This window comes from Mus caroli, unplaced genomic scaffold (assembly GCF_978045245.1).
Source record: "Mus caroli unplaced genomic scaffold, Mus_caroli_1 scaffold_1, whole genome shotgun sequence".
NCBI lineage: Eukaryota > Metazoa > Chordata > Mammalia > Rodentia > Muridae > Mus > Mus caroli.
The window spans coordinates 71,490,467-71,505,208 of NW_028227256.1; the positions used below are offsets into that span (position 1 = coordinate 71,490,467).

At 48.5% G+C, this 14,742-nt stretch overlaps 1 protein-coding gene and 1 pseudogene across 3 annotated transcripts; both read left to right on the forward strand.

Moving 5' to 3' along the window:
• The first annotated feature begins 1,962 nt into the window (after positions 1-1,962).
• Catip (ciliogenesis associated TTC17 interacting protein) lies at positions 1,963-8,772 on the forward strand. 3 transcript variants are annotated; one of them, XM_021169350.3, is made up of 10 exons: positions 1,963-2,005; positions 2,186-2,326; positions 2,553-2,750; positions 3,084-3,139; positions 4,124-4,210; positions 4,356-4,523; positions 6,063-6,187; positions 7,238-7,314; positions 7,586-7,674; positions 7,844-8,772. In XM_021169350.3, the coding sequence occupies exons 1-10, from the start codon at positions 1,981-1,983 to the stop codon at positions 8,522-8,524; spliced, it is 1,647 nt and encodes a 548-aa protein (XP_021025009.1). In that variant the 5' UTR covers positions 1,963-1,980; the 3' UTR covers positions 8,525-8,772. The 3 variants fall into 3 exon arrangements, with proteins under 3 accessions (XP_021025009.1, XP_085694470.1, XP_085694471.1); XM_085838344.1 differs by having other exon boundaries at positions 7,850-8,772; XM_085838345.1 differs by having other exon boundaries at positions 2,186-2,290.
• On the forward strand, positions 5,172-5,280 carry LOC147006063 (U2 spliceosomal RNA; annotated as a pseudogene).
• Positions 8,773-14,742: the final 5,970 nt, after the last annotated feature.

Here is a 14,742-nt window from a genome sequence, read left to right on the forward strand (position 1 = left end):
AGACTGGCCTCAAACTCAAAGAGCTCCCCTGCCTCTGCCTCTGAGTGTTGAGATTAAAGGTGTACACCACCACTTCCTAGTTTTATTTTCAGTTTTTGAGACAGAGTCGCATGCAACCCACTGGCCTCAAACTCAATATGTAGCTGAGGATGACCTGGGCTTCTGATTTTCCTGCCCAGCCCTCCCAAGTGCTAGAATCACAACCCAGCACCATCCTATCCAGCTGCTGCCTGAATGCAGACTCAGTCTGACTGCCTCTGGCCAAGTCTTAGCTGTCAAGGATTAGCTGTGTGACGTGTGAAGCCAGTTAGCCTCTCTTTGCCTTAGTTTTCTTCTCCATAAAACCCACATATGACCTCCATATGAGGTCATAACCCACATCAGCCGAGCATGGTAGTGCACACCTGTGATCCCAAAACTCGGGAGGCAGGGGCAGAATAACTATCTCTAGGACAGCCTGAGCCACATAGTAAGCCCTTGGCTCGATTCCCTCAGTGCCTCATAACCTGGGGATGGCGGCACACGCCTGCCTGTAATTGTAGGACTCAGGAGAAAGAGACAGGAAGGTCAGAAATTTAAGGTCATTCTCCACTTCATTAAGTTTGAAGCCAGCCTGGGATATATAAGACCCTGTCTCAAAACAACAAAACAAGGGGCTGGAGAGATGGCTCAGTGGTTAAGAGCACCGACTGCTCTTCCGAAGGACCTGAGTTCAAATCCCAGCAACCACATGGTGGCTCACAACCATCCATAATGAAATCTGACGCCCTCTTCTGGTGCATCTGAAGGCAGCTACAGTGTACTTAGATATAATAAATAAATCTTTAAAAACAAAACAAAGAAAGTACTATGGGCCAGGCTAGCCTGACAAATAAGATAATGTCCACAAAGGCCACTAAAACTGTCTCAGACAGATGTAGTTTAACCATTCTGAGGTGAGGTTGGGCATCTGCTATAAAGTTGAATCTTTGGATCTCTTTGGTTTCCAGACTACGCTGGTCTATATAATGAGTTCCAAGACAGCCAGGGCTACACAGAGAAACCCTGTCTTGAAAAACCAAAAAGGAAGCCGGGCGGGCGTGGTGTGGTGAACACCTTTAATCCCAGCACTTGAGAGGCAGAGGCAGGCAGATTTCTGAGTTCGAGGCCGGCCTGGTCTACAGGGTGAGTTCCAGGACAGCCAGGGCCACATAGAGAAACCCTGTCTCGAAAAATCAAAATGAAAAAAGAAAAACAAAAAAGGAAAACAAAAAAGACAAAAGAGAAAAGACTTTGCTGTCCCTCTCAGCGTGACCATCGTTATGCTAGAACTAGAAACAGTTTCTACTGAATGCGAAAGGCTTTCCCACCATCGTAAAGGCAATGAATGGGAACCTGAGACTCAGGAGATAGGAGACTGTTTTTATTGGGATTGTAGCACACAAAGACAGTTGTCCAACCTTGAAGTAGATTCTGTGTGTGAGCCTGGGTCCGGCCCAGGAGTCACGAGTGCCCGGATTATGGGCACAAGTCACTATTTCTGGTTTAGTCTACTACTTCTTTGTATTATTATTATTATATTTATATATTTGGGTGTTTTGTTGGGTGTTTGTGTGTGTACCATGTATGTCTCTGGTATCCATGGAGTCCAGAAGTGGGTGTTGGATCCTACAGAACTAGAGACAGTTGTGAGCCATCTTATGGGTGCTGGGATTCAAACCCAGGTCCTCTGGAAAAGCAGCCACTGCTTTCAACCGCTGAGCCACCTCTCTAGCCCGCTTTGTCCATTAATTCCCAAGGAAATTGTAATGACCTGCTTTCCCTCAGCCTCTTAAGAATGTCAAAGGCTCCCTCTGCTGGACAACCTCTTAAGCTTGGGCTGAGCCCCAAAGCTTGACAAATCTAGGTTCAGTAAAGTGGGTTGATTGCCCTTTAAGAGGCAGTACCTAGCTTCTGGTTGCCATGGAGACTACTAGTCACAGACTTACTAGCCTCAATAAAATGTCTTCCAAAGTTTCCCCCACTGGTGAGGAATGGACTTCTGGTCTGTGGGTGGAGGGAGAAGGGATATTTGTCCCTTACAAACCCACCAAAGTGTGGTCTTCACAAATTTAACTTTTGGGGATGGGGATCAGAATGGGGTATTCCTACCTACTCTACCCTTTTCTCTAGGGTCTGACTTAATAGCTTTTCCTTCCTCTTGTAGTTTCCAAAGCCAAGGACCAGCATCACGTAGGCCAGTTGCATCAACAGCAGCAGCAGCCATTCCCAGAAGCCAATGCTGAAGCCATCAGCTTTCTCAACTCCTTCTGTGAGCCAGATGGTGGGGCAGGCGTGGGGAGGAGAGGTACAAGTCTCTCTCTCCACCCGATCCTCTTGAGATTCAGAAAAGACCTGTTTGCTAATGAACATGGAGGGACAAGCCTGTCGGGGAGAGCTTTACCAGCTGGCACCGAGTGATGACAAGGAGGAGTTGGCGGGGCTGGTTAGGAGATGGGAGACGTGACAAGGGGTGAGTGGGCAGTGTGGGGTCTGGAGGCTGGGCCTGGACAGAGCTTCTCTGCACCACCCAGGGCTGGAGGATATGCTCCTATTCTTCCCGGAGACTCTGGCCATCCTCTCAGACACAGGGGAACCTCAGGGAGAACTGACCATTGAGGTGAAGAGGGGGAAGTACAAGGACGACGTGGGGATCCTGACCCACTGTCTACTGGTACACGCCTCTAGCCGCGGCTTCCTAGACAAATCACTGTGTGGGAGCTCCCTCCTAGGTAGAGTCCTGACTGCTGGCTGTCCCTCACATCTTCTCTCCACCCCCCAGCCCCCACCCCACCCCCACCCACCCCCGCCATTCCAATCCATAGGTCCTTAATTGGGACCTGCCCCTTGACTTACCTGGGAGAGGGTAAAGCCTGGGGGAGGGGAAGAAGAGGAAGGGGGAGGGGGAGAGGAGAGGGAGGGGAGGTCATTCCCAGCCATATACCCAGGACAAGAACAGTGTTGACCACCATGTCATTTTTCCATGGCCATGTTGCCCCAGCCTGGGCCAGCCCGTTCCCTAGGGTCCATCCTATGACATCAGTGCTTGCCTCCCTGTACCCCAGGCTACCTAAACAATAATCTGGAGCTGATGGAACAGCACAGTCAGGAGTTCATCAAGGTATTTACTCCCAGGCTCCCCCAGCCTTGCCCCTGCTCCAGGGTAAGCCAGAACATGGGCTTTAAGAGGGTGGGAGGGACCTCAGGAGAATATCACACTCCCATATGCCACCAGCCTGAACCTGCACCACACATGGTTGGTTTGATAACCAGTCACCTCCCTTACTGCTGCTGATGTTTTCTGGACGCACAAACCGAGCCCAGCCCACTGGCCTCCTCCGGCCTGAAAGCCTGGTCCACTTCCCAGGGCCACGTGACCTGACCTTTCCCAGAGTCTGTCACTATTTAGCCTCCAAATCTGGCTCTATCCCCTTCACCCAGTCCCTTCAGGAACTTCCTCTGTGGGGCCATGACCTGTCTAAACATGGGAGATGACTTGGGCCTAACAGCCTTCTCAGAGAATCTGTTCCCAGCTTCCAGCCTGTGTTCCGTTCTGAGGTTTACAGCTGCTCATTTTTCCTATTACATACTATGGGCCTATTTCTGACCTCCACCATAAATGGAAGGTCTCCTTTCCTCCCTCTCCTCCCCTTCCTTCCTATTTTGAGGCAGTCTCATAACTAGACTGGCCTCAGACATGGTGTGTAGCTGAGGATGATTTTGAACCCTGACTCCCCTCCCAAGTGCTGGGCCACCACACCAGGCTATGAGGCTTTTTGTTCATCTTTTTGTCTGCTTGCCCGCCTGCCTGCCTGTCTTATTTTATCTTTTTTATTTATCAAGACAGGGACTTTTGTCTTATTTTGTTTATAAAAAACTAAGATTGACTGCATTTGCCTATAATCCCAGTGCTTAGGAAGCCGAGGCAGGAGAATTGTTGCAAGTACAAGGCTATCCTGAGCTACATAGGGAGTTCCAGGCCATTCTGAACTTTTTTTTTCTCTCAGAAAAACAAACTACAGACAAACAGCGTCGAAGAAAGGATGGGAGCTAGCTTCTCAAGGATGAGCACGTGATTGTCTCTCCCGTGTGCTCTGTTCTTCAGTTCCCCATCCTTCCCATGGAGAGGAAGATGAGCGTCCTGAAGCAGGATGGCCAGTTTGTTGTGACCAGAAGTGTCAAGGAGGGTGAGGTAAGAGTGAAAGCCAAGTGGGAACCCCTCCCACATCCTCAGAACCACAGCAGGGACAAGCTGTGCGAGGCCAGGTGCCTACATACCCAACACCCTGCTCCAACACTTCCCACCTCTTCTGAGCTCTAAGATCTGCCCCAAACAGGAAACGAAGACCGGAGTCTCTGTTTTCCCCTGTAAAACATTCAAGGGCTTTGTCTCCAGTGCTGCCAATGTGGTGCTGCTGAGAGTGATGGCCTGGCAGCAGTCGGTGCCCAGTGGGGCTTGCTTCCTAGCCTTAGACTCCGAGGGCAAGCTCTGCCATTGTACCTACGTGAGTACTGTCTCTGGGCAAGGAATCAGCCTGGGGAGAACTAGAAGGGTCATGAAGGCCTCTGAGGTGGGAAACACAGATGTGATGTGGGAGGGTGGTAAGCAAGGTGGGTTGGGTCTAGGTCCTGAGGGCAAAATGAAGTACACTGGAGCAACAGCAGTTAGACAAACGTGATAGGAAGAAGAGTGAGGACGGAGCACCCGGGATAAGTGGGAACAAAAAGGTGGGAAGCAACCTTCTGTACACAAAGGTCAGTACACAGAAAAGACTCATGGAAGCCTGCTTTCTAAACACCTGCCTTCTAAGGCTGGAGAGACGCTCAGTGGGGCATGATGAGGCTCTGACTTTGATCCCCAAGCTCATGTAAATGCTGCACACATATAATCTCAGAACTGCAGCAGTAAAGACAGCCTGAGTGCATCAGGCTGCCTCAGGACCCAGTGAGAGAGAGAGCCTGTCTCAAAACCAAGATGAGGGCAGAGAGATGTCTCAGTGGTTATGAGCACTTACTGGTTTTGCAGAAGACACAAGATCAGCTCACAGCACCCACAATGGCAGCTTACAACCTTCTGTAACCCAAGTCCCAAGAGGTCTACATCTACATCTACATCTACAAACACACACACACATATATGTATACACATATATATCGCTTCTCGGCCTTTTGGCTAAGATCAAGTGTATGTATACACATATATACGTGTATGTAGGTAAAACATTCATACACATAAAGATAAAATTTTCAAATAAAACAAAATAGTTTCTGAAGAACCCACATACATGCATGCCAAACACCCACACACATGTGCACCTACGAACACATATACCAGTTTGTTGTGGCCCAAACTGGTGTTACCCCACTTCTCTGACAGAGTTTCACTGTGTAGCCCTGTCCATCCTGGAACTCAACTCTGTAGACCAGGCTGGCCTTGAACTCACAGAGAACTGGTTATCTCTGCCTCCTGAGTGCCGAGATTAAAGATATGTGCCACCAGCTCCTGGGCTTTAGGCTCTCAACCCTCATGCCTTAACTCCCCAAATGCAATTACATGTGTGCACCACCACACTAGGCTGACTGACACCCTGGACTTTATACTTTATATATATACATATATATATATATGGGGGGTGTATGCTCGTGCACTCTTGCAAATTATACAGGTTTGTGCAGGTAGAAAATGGAGGTCGGCCTCAGGTATTTTTTTCTGAAACACTGTCCACCTGGTTTTAGAGACAAGGACTCTCATTGTATAGCACCTCCATCCCCATACTGGGCCTCCCTGTAACAAAATGTGCAACTAGCAGTGCTCCTCCATTGAGATGGCTTGAGAAGAGGGTGGCGGGAGCTGACTGTGAGAGTCTGAAACATATCCTGAGAACTCAAACCTTGTGGCATGTAAGGAACTGAATAGCTAAGCTTCGGTTTCCAGTGGTGAGCCGGGATGAAGACCCGAGGAGAAGGAAACACCTTCACCTCGAGGAGAAGGGGACACCAAGGGGGACAATGCCTCACTATGCCCTCCACTTTGGTTGCTGTAGAAATCCCTGGGTTTCCAGACAATCCAAGTGGGTAACCAGCAGGCTGAAATGTTCATCGTGGAGCAAACCGTACACTCTGAAGAGGGCATCCCCTTCTCCTGCCAGTACTACTTGCTCCCTGATGGGTGAGCCACTTTGTGGGGAGGTCCAACGTGACCATGTCATGTAGCGGCTGGGAGCTCTGAATATGAAGAAAAGATGTTCATGGGGTGGAATGGGGCATGGGAGTCACTCTTATCCCCAGGATGCTGCCAGGAAAAGGTCTCAGTGAGACCCGGGTGCTCCTTTGCTTTCCCCATCTCATTTGCTTAAAAAAAAAAAAAGAAGAAGAAGAAGAAGAAGAAGTGAGCTCAGGTTGGCCTTAAATTCACGGCCCTCCTGCCTTAGTACCCTAGGTGCTGTGGTTACAGATATGTTTTGGGCAAGGCATGATGCTTGCTGTTATCTGGGACAGGCCCCAAGAACTACAAAGATAAAGAGAGAAAGCAGAGCTCAAGGGGACACCGTAGTGTCTTACCTCAGCTGCCATGACAAAATACCACAAAATGAGTCAGCAACCGGGGGAAGGGGAGGGAGGCTCACACCTGTCTTCCCAGCATTTAGGAAGCTGACACAGGAGGATGGCTCCAGGTCTGAGAGCCATCTATAGTTGTAAGATATTCCCTCAAAAGGGTGCACACAAGTTAAAGGATGGCTCAGCTGGAGAGGTGGGGAGGGAATTTGCTACCAAATTTGATGACGTGAGTTCAAGTCCTGGAACCCACTTAGCAGAAAGAGAGAACCAACTCCTACAAGTTGTCCTCTGACCTCCACACAAGCATGTGTGTGAATGGTGTGTGTGTGTGTGTGTACATGCATGCACACAGGAAAAATTAATGTTGAAGGAAAAAAGATCACTGGATGTTTTAAACAATGGCCAGCAGGGTTGGTTTCTGGTGAGCTCTCTGGCTGTTTTCAGTGCCCCAGGAGGGAGACGGCTCTGTAGACAGCTTTCTCTGCGTTCTCTTCCTGTTCTGAGGATGCTAATCCTTTCTGACTGAAACCCCACCATCATGCTGGTCAATTGACCTTAGTCATGTCCCAGAAGGCTTTCATTACCCTGGGGTCAGGAGTGGGAGCCACTACCGCTGCCCTGTCCTATAGTTGTCTTCCCCAACTTCTGTATTGCCCTGCAGGCACCTGGCTAAGAGAGTCCAGGTGGGCTCTCCAGGATGTTGTATCATCACCAAGATGCCCCTCATAAGAGAGGAGGGTAAGTGGCCCAGGGAAGGATGGGGCAGTGAAGAGAAGATGGGTGAAGCATGTCCTCTGGTTCGGTTGGGAAAGGAACCAGCGTCCTGGGGGTGGAACAGGATTCTTGAATCAGGTAGAGAGGCGGCAGGTTTCCAGGCCCTGACTCAAAGGGTTAGGGGTGGACCTCTGATGCTAGTCCCTCTCAGCAACTCTGCCAGTACTTGAGGGTTCCTGGGATCTTCCCGTTTGCCAAGGGATGGGTAAGCAATTCCCTTGCTCTCTCTACTCAGATGTGATCGAGTCTCCGCCCACGTTTGATAAGAAGCCCCTGGTTTGGGAGGAAGATTTGGAGCTTTACTCAAAATTCCTGGACCGGAAGGTGAGAAGTGGCTGTGGCCTGGGGGTCCATCTGCTATCCTACTGTGGACCAGGAGTGCCGAAATGCACGAATCAGGGAGATAATTGGGGGAGTAGGAGGTGTCCCAGGCGCTCCTGGCCAATCAGAGCTGTGCTCAGCTCTGGTGATGGACCGCCCTATGCCCGGCCAGGAGCAGCTGCGCCTCAGCCACGCGAGTTATCTGCGGCATCACCCCGAGGCCCAAGCCCTGGTCTCCGACTTCCTGCTGTTCCTGCTGCTCCGCCGGCCCGAGGACGTGGTCACTTTCGCTGCTGAGCACTTCAGGCCGTTTGCAGCGCTGCGCTCGCCTATCCCAGCCCTGCGATCCTCACACCAGCCCAGCCCTTTCCGCACTCTGGAGGAGGAGGAAGAAGAGGAGGAGAAGGAGGAGAAGGAGGTGGAAGAGGGGGAGGAAATAGTCGGGGAGATAGAGAGGGAGGAAGAAGAAGAGGAGATAGAAGAGGGCGATGACTACTTGTACATCGACGAGGATGAAGACATCGAGGACTACACCTACTATGACAGTTACTATGACAACTACGATGAAGAAGATGACAATTACGATGATGTCAACAACTACGATGATGATGACGACATTGCCAATGTTGACGACAATGACGATATTGACAATTACGATGATGACAACGACGAGGACGAGGACGACGACGAGGACGACGACGAGGACGACGATGATGTTGTTGATGACAATGATGACGATGATGTCGACAAAGTCCGAACCAAAGTCGACATCCTCAATGTCGACAATGATGACAACGATGTTGTCGACAGTGACAACGTTGATGTCAACAATGACAACAACAACCAGGGTTAGACTCTCGAAAACGACTAGGTGGGTGGCTAGAATCGGGAGACTGGGCCTGGCTGGGGCTGCGGCTTCAGTGGGAGATAAGCAGGGTCTTTCCCCAGTTCTACTCTGCCAGCAGGGACTGTATTTGGCCAGCTCTTCTTGTTAAAAAAGGGAAGCTTTAATTTCGTTTGCCCAGCGAGTTTCATGTTTTCTTCCTAGAGTCTATTTTCATAGTTATGGCCATTTCAGAGAAAATAAAATTAAGGCCTGTGGCCAGGTGTGTTGGCTCAACATCTTTAATCCCAGCCCTCAAGGCCCTGACTGAGCCAGGGGAACTACTGTGAGTTCAAGGACAGCCAGCTACACAGCAAGGCCCTCTCTCAAAGATCAAATTAAAAATTAAGAAAAAGAAGGGAAAAGAAGAGGAAGAGAGGGCTGGTGAGATGGCTCAGTGGGTAAGGGCACTGACTGCCCTGCCAAAGGTCCTGAGTTCAAATCCCAGCAACCACATGGTGGGTCACAACCACCCATAATGAGATCTGACACGCTCTTCTGGTGTGTCTGAAGTCGGCTACAGTGAATTTATGTATAATAATAAATAAATCTTAAAAAGAAGAGGAGGAGGAGGAGGAGGAGGAGAGAACCACTAGGCCCATGCCACCCATAATCCCAGCACTTAGGAAACAGGCAAGTTCCCAGTCATCTTTGGTTCCCTTCGGTGAGCTTGGGTCCTGCCTGGGCTACATGAAATCCTGCAGGTGGGAGAGCAGGATTTGATCCTGGAGCTGGACATGAGAAGCCTGCAGTGGCGCCATGGATCTAAACATAGTCACTACTACCACCTAGAAACGAATGCATAGAAAGTGCAGGCGGTGTATAAGGAGGGACACAGGACACCCCCAGCCCCCTCTCAGCTTTTTTGTGCTTTAGGTTCTCCTTGACACATCAATACACACACACACACACACACACACACAGGACTCCCCAGACTGTGCAAGGGCCCCCCAGCCACCCAGTAAGAAGGAAAGAGAAGCAGGAACCCATCACCGCCTCCAGGTTCCTTGCTCGCCAGCAGTTCTGGTGGCTTGTCTGCCTGACGCTGACGCTGGCTTTAGAACCTGTGAGGGGTTGGTAGTTGGGGTGCAGCACCACACCGCCATTAATGTCTCTGGCTGTCAGCCCTGCTGCTTTGAAATGAGAGACTCCAGAGGAACTCCAAGGTGTAGTGGAGAGTTCCAGTCTTGGCTACAGAGCTGAGGAATGTAAGGGAGGGTAGTGTCTGTCTGTCTGTCTCCCAGAAATCACTTCAGAAGGCTTCAGACAGGGCTGCCACTTGAGCCATGCAAAGTGTTTTATGACACGTCCCAACTCCTTAAAAACAGAACAAAACATTCACAAGCTGGGTGGTGGTGGCACATGCCTTTATCACCAACTCTCAGGAGGAGGCAGAGGCCAGGCTGGTCTATAGAGCAAGTTCCAGGACAACCAGAACTACACAGAGAGATCTTGCAAATACACACACACACACACACAACCAAACCAAACCAAACCAAACCAAACCAAACCAAACCAAACCAAACCAACCAACCAAAGACCCCAAAAATCAAAAGACATTCACAACCAAGAAAAGTGAAATAAAACCACAACAACAAAATTATCTTAGTTTCTCTGTCCTAGGGCTTCACACATACTCTCCCAGAGGCTTCACCCCAGCCTCTGTCAAGCATTTTCTTTAAATTGATCTTTATAATTCCAATATATTCTCAAAATGAAATCATACCAGTGATATATGCTTGTTAGTTGGTAATTAGATACTTAATTATATTATATATTGTAATTTATATACATTATATATAGTGAAGCTGAAGTCGCCCTAGGTCCATTGTATTTTGAAACACTATTTCATGTGTTGGCTTTCTGGGGCTGGGGGGGGGGTGGCTCATGTGTAAAAGTGTTAACTGTGCAAACCTGAGGACCCCAGTTTCACCAGTGGAACCCACATAAAAATCTGGATGTGACCCAGCATGGTGGCCTGGGCCCGAAATCCCCGGCACTCAAAGGCAGAGGTGGGTGGATCTCTGAGTTCAAGGCCAGCTTCATGGCTAGCTACATGGTGAATTCCAGAGCAGTCGGGGTTGCACAGTGAATTCCTACCTCAAAAACAAACGACAGAAGCAGGATGCAGTGGCATGAAGCTGTGATCCTAGCACCTCTATGGCAAGACTGGAGACAGAGAGACCGGAGAAGCACTCTGAAACATTTGGACTCTCTAGCCTTGAGTACACATCTGCAGCAGTAGAAACAGGCCCTGCCTCAACGAGGTAAAAGGTGGACTGGAGCGTACACTAGCCTGTAGGCCCCTGGACACATGCGCCCTTCCATGTTCTCACACACCCCAAGACTGACTTTGCTCATCCATCAGTGCACTTGGCTTTGTTATTGATCTTTGCTCTGTGGACAGTCTCATCGTGAATTCTATGCTAGCTTCAGCCTCGAAAGTGTTGAGATCACAGGTGGATACCACCATCACCAACCTACCAGTGTGTTTGAACACACTTGTCATATCATTACAGCCCTCTATCTTCATGTCTCTGTATGTTGGTACAGTATGCTGGTCGGGATTTAACCCAGAGCTTCATGCACACTAAACACATACAAGGGAGGCACAAACTCCATTCTCTTGGTTGTCCTTTAGCCACCCGCACTTTTGGGGGTGGGGGGAGTTGTTTGTTTTTAAAACTTTATTACATAGTTTTATTATATGTTTCTAAAATAAGGAATATGAAATTCAAGGAAATTAGGGTTTTGATTTGTTTTGTTGTTTTTCGTTTTGGTTTTTTGGGTTTTTGTTGGTGCTGGTTTTTTGTTTTTTGGGGGAGTTTTTTGGGGTTGTTTGTTTTTTTGGTTTTTCTTTTTTTTTTCTTTTTTCTTTTTTTCAATTTTTTATTAGGTATTTTCCTCATTTACATTTCCAATGCTATCCCAAAAGTCCCCCATACCTCCCCCCACTCCCATACCCACCCACTCTCACTTTTTGGCCCTGGCGTTCCCCTGTACTGGAGCATATAAAGTTTGCAAGTCCAATGGGCCTCTCTTTCCAGTGATGGCTGATTAGGCCATCTTTTGATACTTATGCAGCTAGAGTCAAGAGCTCCGGGGTACTGGTTAGTTCATAATGTTGTTCCACCTATAGGGTTGCAGATCCCTTTAGCTCCTTGGGTACTTTCTCTAGCTCCTCCATTGGGGGCCCTGTGATCCATCCAATAGCTGACTGTGAGCATCCACCTCTGTGTTTGCTAGGCCCCGGTGTAGTCTCACAAGAGACAGCTATATCAGGGTCCTTTCAGCAAAATCTTGCTAGTGTATGCAATGGTGTCAGCATTTGGAGGCTGATAATGGGATGGATTCCTGGATATGGCAGTCTCTAGATGGTCCATCCTTTTGTCTCAGCTCCAAACTTTGTCTCTGTAACTCCTTCCATGGGTGTTTTGTTCCCAATTCTAAGAAGGGGGCAAAGTGTCCCCACTTTGGTCTTTGTTCTTCTTGAGTTTCATGTGTTTTGCAAATTGTAACTTATATCTTGGGTATTCTAAGTTTCTGGGCTAATATCCACTTATCAGTGAGTACATATCATTTGAGTTCTTTTGTGATTGGGTTACCTCACTCAGGATAATGCCCTCCAGGTCCAACCACTTGCCTAAGAATTTCATAAATTCATTCTTTTTAATAGCTGAGTAGTACTCCATTGTGTAAATGTACCACGTTTTTTGTATCCACTCCTCTGTTGAGGGGCATCTGGGTTCTTTCCAGCTTCTGGCTATTATAAATAAGGCTGCTATGAACATAGTGGAGCATGTTTCTTTCTTACTAGTTGGAACATCTTCTGGATATATGCCCAGGAGAGGTATTGCGGGATCCTCTGGTAGTACCATGTCCAATTTTCTGAGGAACTATCAGACTGATTTCCAGAGTGGTTGTACAAGCTTGCAATCCCACCAACAATGGAGGAGTGTTCCTTTTTCTCCACATCCTCACCAGCATCTGCTGTCACCTGAATTTTTGATCTTAGCCATTCTGACTGGTTTTTTGGTTTTTCGAGGGTTTCTCTGTATAGCTCTGACTGTCCTGGAAGTTACTCTGTAGACCAGGCTGGCCTTGAACTCAGAAATCCACCTGCCTCTGCCTCCCATGTGCTGGGATTAAAGGCATACGCTGATGAAAGGGTCTTGCTGACCGCGTGAGTCAGCCATGACTGTTAGAAGACAATCCCCCAGGGCTGGAGAGTTGGCTCAGTGGTTAGGAGTCCTGTTCTCCCGAGGGACCCAGTCTGATTCCCTGCACCCACAAGGAGGCTCGCCACTTACTCAGGCACCAGGCGTGTGTAAGTGTGGTGCACAGACATCCATGCAGGAAAAGCACTCAATCTAAAAAAAAAAAAAAGGTGTAAAAAGAAAATAACCGAAGCCCAGTGTGGTGGCACACACCTGTAATGCCAATATTTGGGAGGCTGAGGAAGGAGAATCTTCAGTTCAAGGTCAGCATGGAGGTGAACGGACAGAAAGCTTCTCTCTCTCTCTCTCTCTCTCTCTCTCTCTCTCTCTCTCTTTCATGTGTGTGTGTGTGTGTGTGTGTGTGTGTGTGTACATGCATGCACAAGTGTGGGCACTGCTGAGCACCCAGAAGAGGATGTCAAATCCCCTGCAGCTGGAGTGGCCTGACATGGGTATTGGGAACTGACGTCAGCCCCTCTGCCAACGCTGCGCCTGCTCTAACTGCCGACCTATTTCTCCAGCCCAGTCCTGCTCACTTGCTTGCTTGTTTGTTTGCTTGCTTGGGTTTTTTAAATTTTTGTTTGTTTGTTGTTTTTGTTTTTTGTTTTTTGTTTTTTTGCAGGAAGTAGAGGTTCAGACGGGGACCCGGGAAGCATAGGCTAGCCACCTTGCCGGTACCTCTTAGCTTCCGATGTGAGCTACATCCCCTGTTTATGCTGGTGATGGAACCCACTAGGCAGACACTTCACCAAGTGAGCTCCATCCCCAGCCAGCCCCTAAAACCTCACCTGTGAGAGTAGGAGGCCTTGTGACCTCAAAGCACCCCAGGGGTCCCACCTCTTAATATGATTCATCACTTGGTGCATAAATGTTGTGGGGTTACAACATTCAAACCATAATGGTGGGCAACCCTGAAAGCCACTGTAAGCATCCTTGTAACACTTGAGCTCCAAAGAACTGATGGCAACCACAAATGAAGTCCCATTTGGTCTTAATTTCATTTTGTAGACCAGGCTGACCCTGAATGTATGGCAAACCTCCTGTCTCACCTTCCCAAGTGCCAGGATTGCAGGCAGGTATGGGCTCCCATACCCAATCCAGCACGATGTTTATAGGGGGTTTCTATATTACCTAATGCATCAGAATTCCGTGAGGTTTTAATCCCAAGTGACATTCCGTGGCATGTCTATACTAAATTGTATTTATCCATGTGTTGACAGATATGTGGCTGGTTTCCATGCGTTGGCTAATGTGAATAATTGCTAGGAACGGGTCTTCCAATGTCTGTTTGCATTTCTACTTTTACTATAGTTGGAATACTCACATTGATCCAACGTCATGGATCGTTATCTAACGGCCTCACTTCCTCACAGATGCACTATCTGTGGAAGGGTGCATGGACACATGGGTATATTAAGTCCTGTACAGTCGGTTCACATGTGGTTTCCTTACTTACCACATCTCAACAACACAGGGCCCCTCCAAGTCACATTTATAACCACATCCATCACCTATCTACCTGACCTATCCCTAGCCTGGGTAATCACAAATCTGATCTTCGCTTCTAGAATGTTACCATTGCAAAAGGACTATTTAGGGCTGGGGAAACAGCTCAGCCGTTTCTTAAGAGCACTGACTGCTTTTCCAGAGGTCCTGAGTTCAATTCCCAGCAACCACATGGTGGCTCACAACCATCTGTCACCAGATCTGATGGCTTCTTTTGGTGTGTCTGAAGACAGCTACAGCACAGTGTACTCATATATATTTATAATAAATCTTTAAAAACAAGTTTGTTTAAATGGAACAACAAGCTGGAGAGATGGCTCAGTGCATCCGAGCGTTTGCTTTGCAAGGATGAGGAACAGAGGCCCAATCCTTAGCACTGTATACAAACAGGCACCACACACTCCCATGCATAGACCACACGTACCCACACACCCAGCATCCCCAGGACTCAGAGTGCTCATGCTC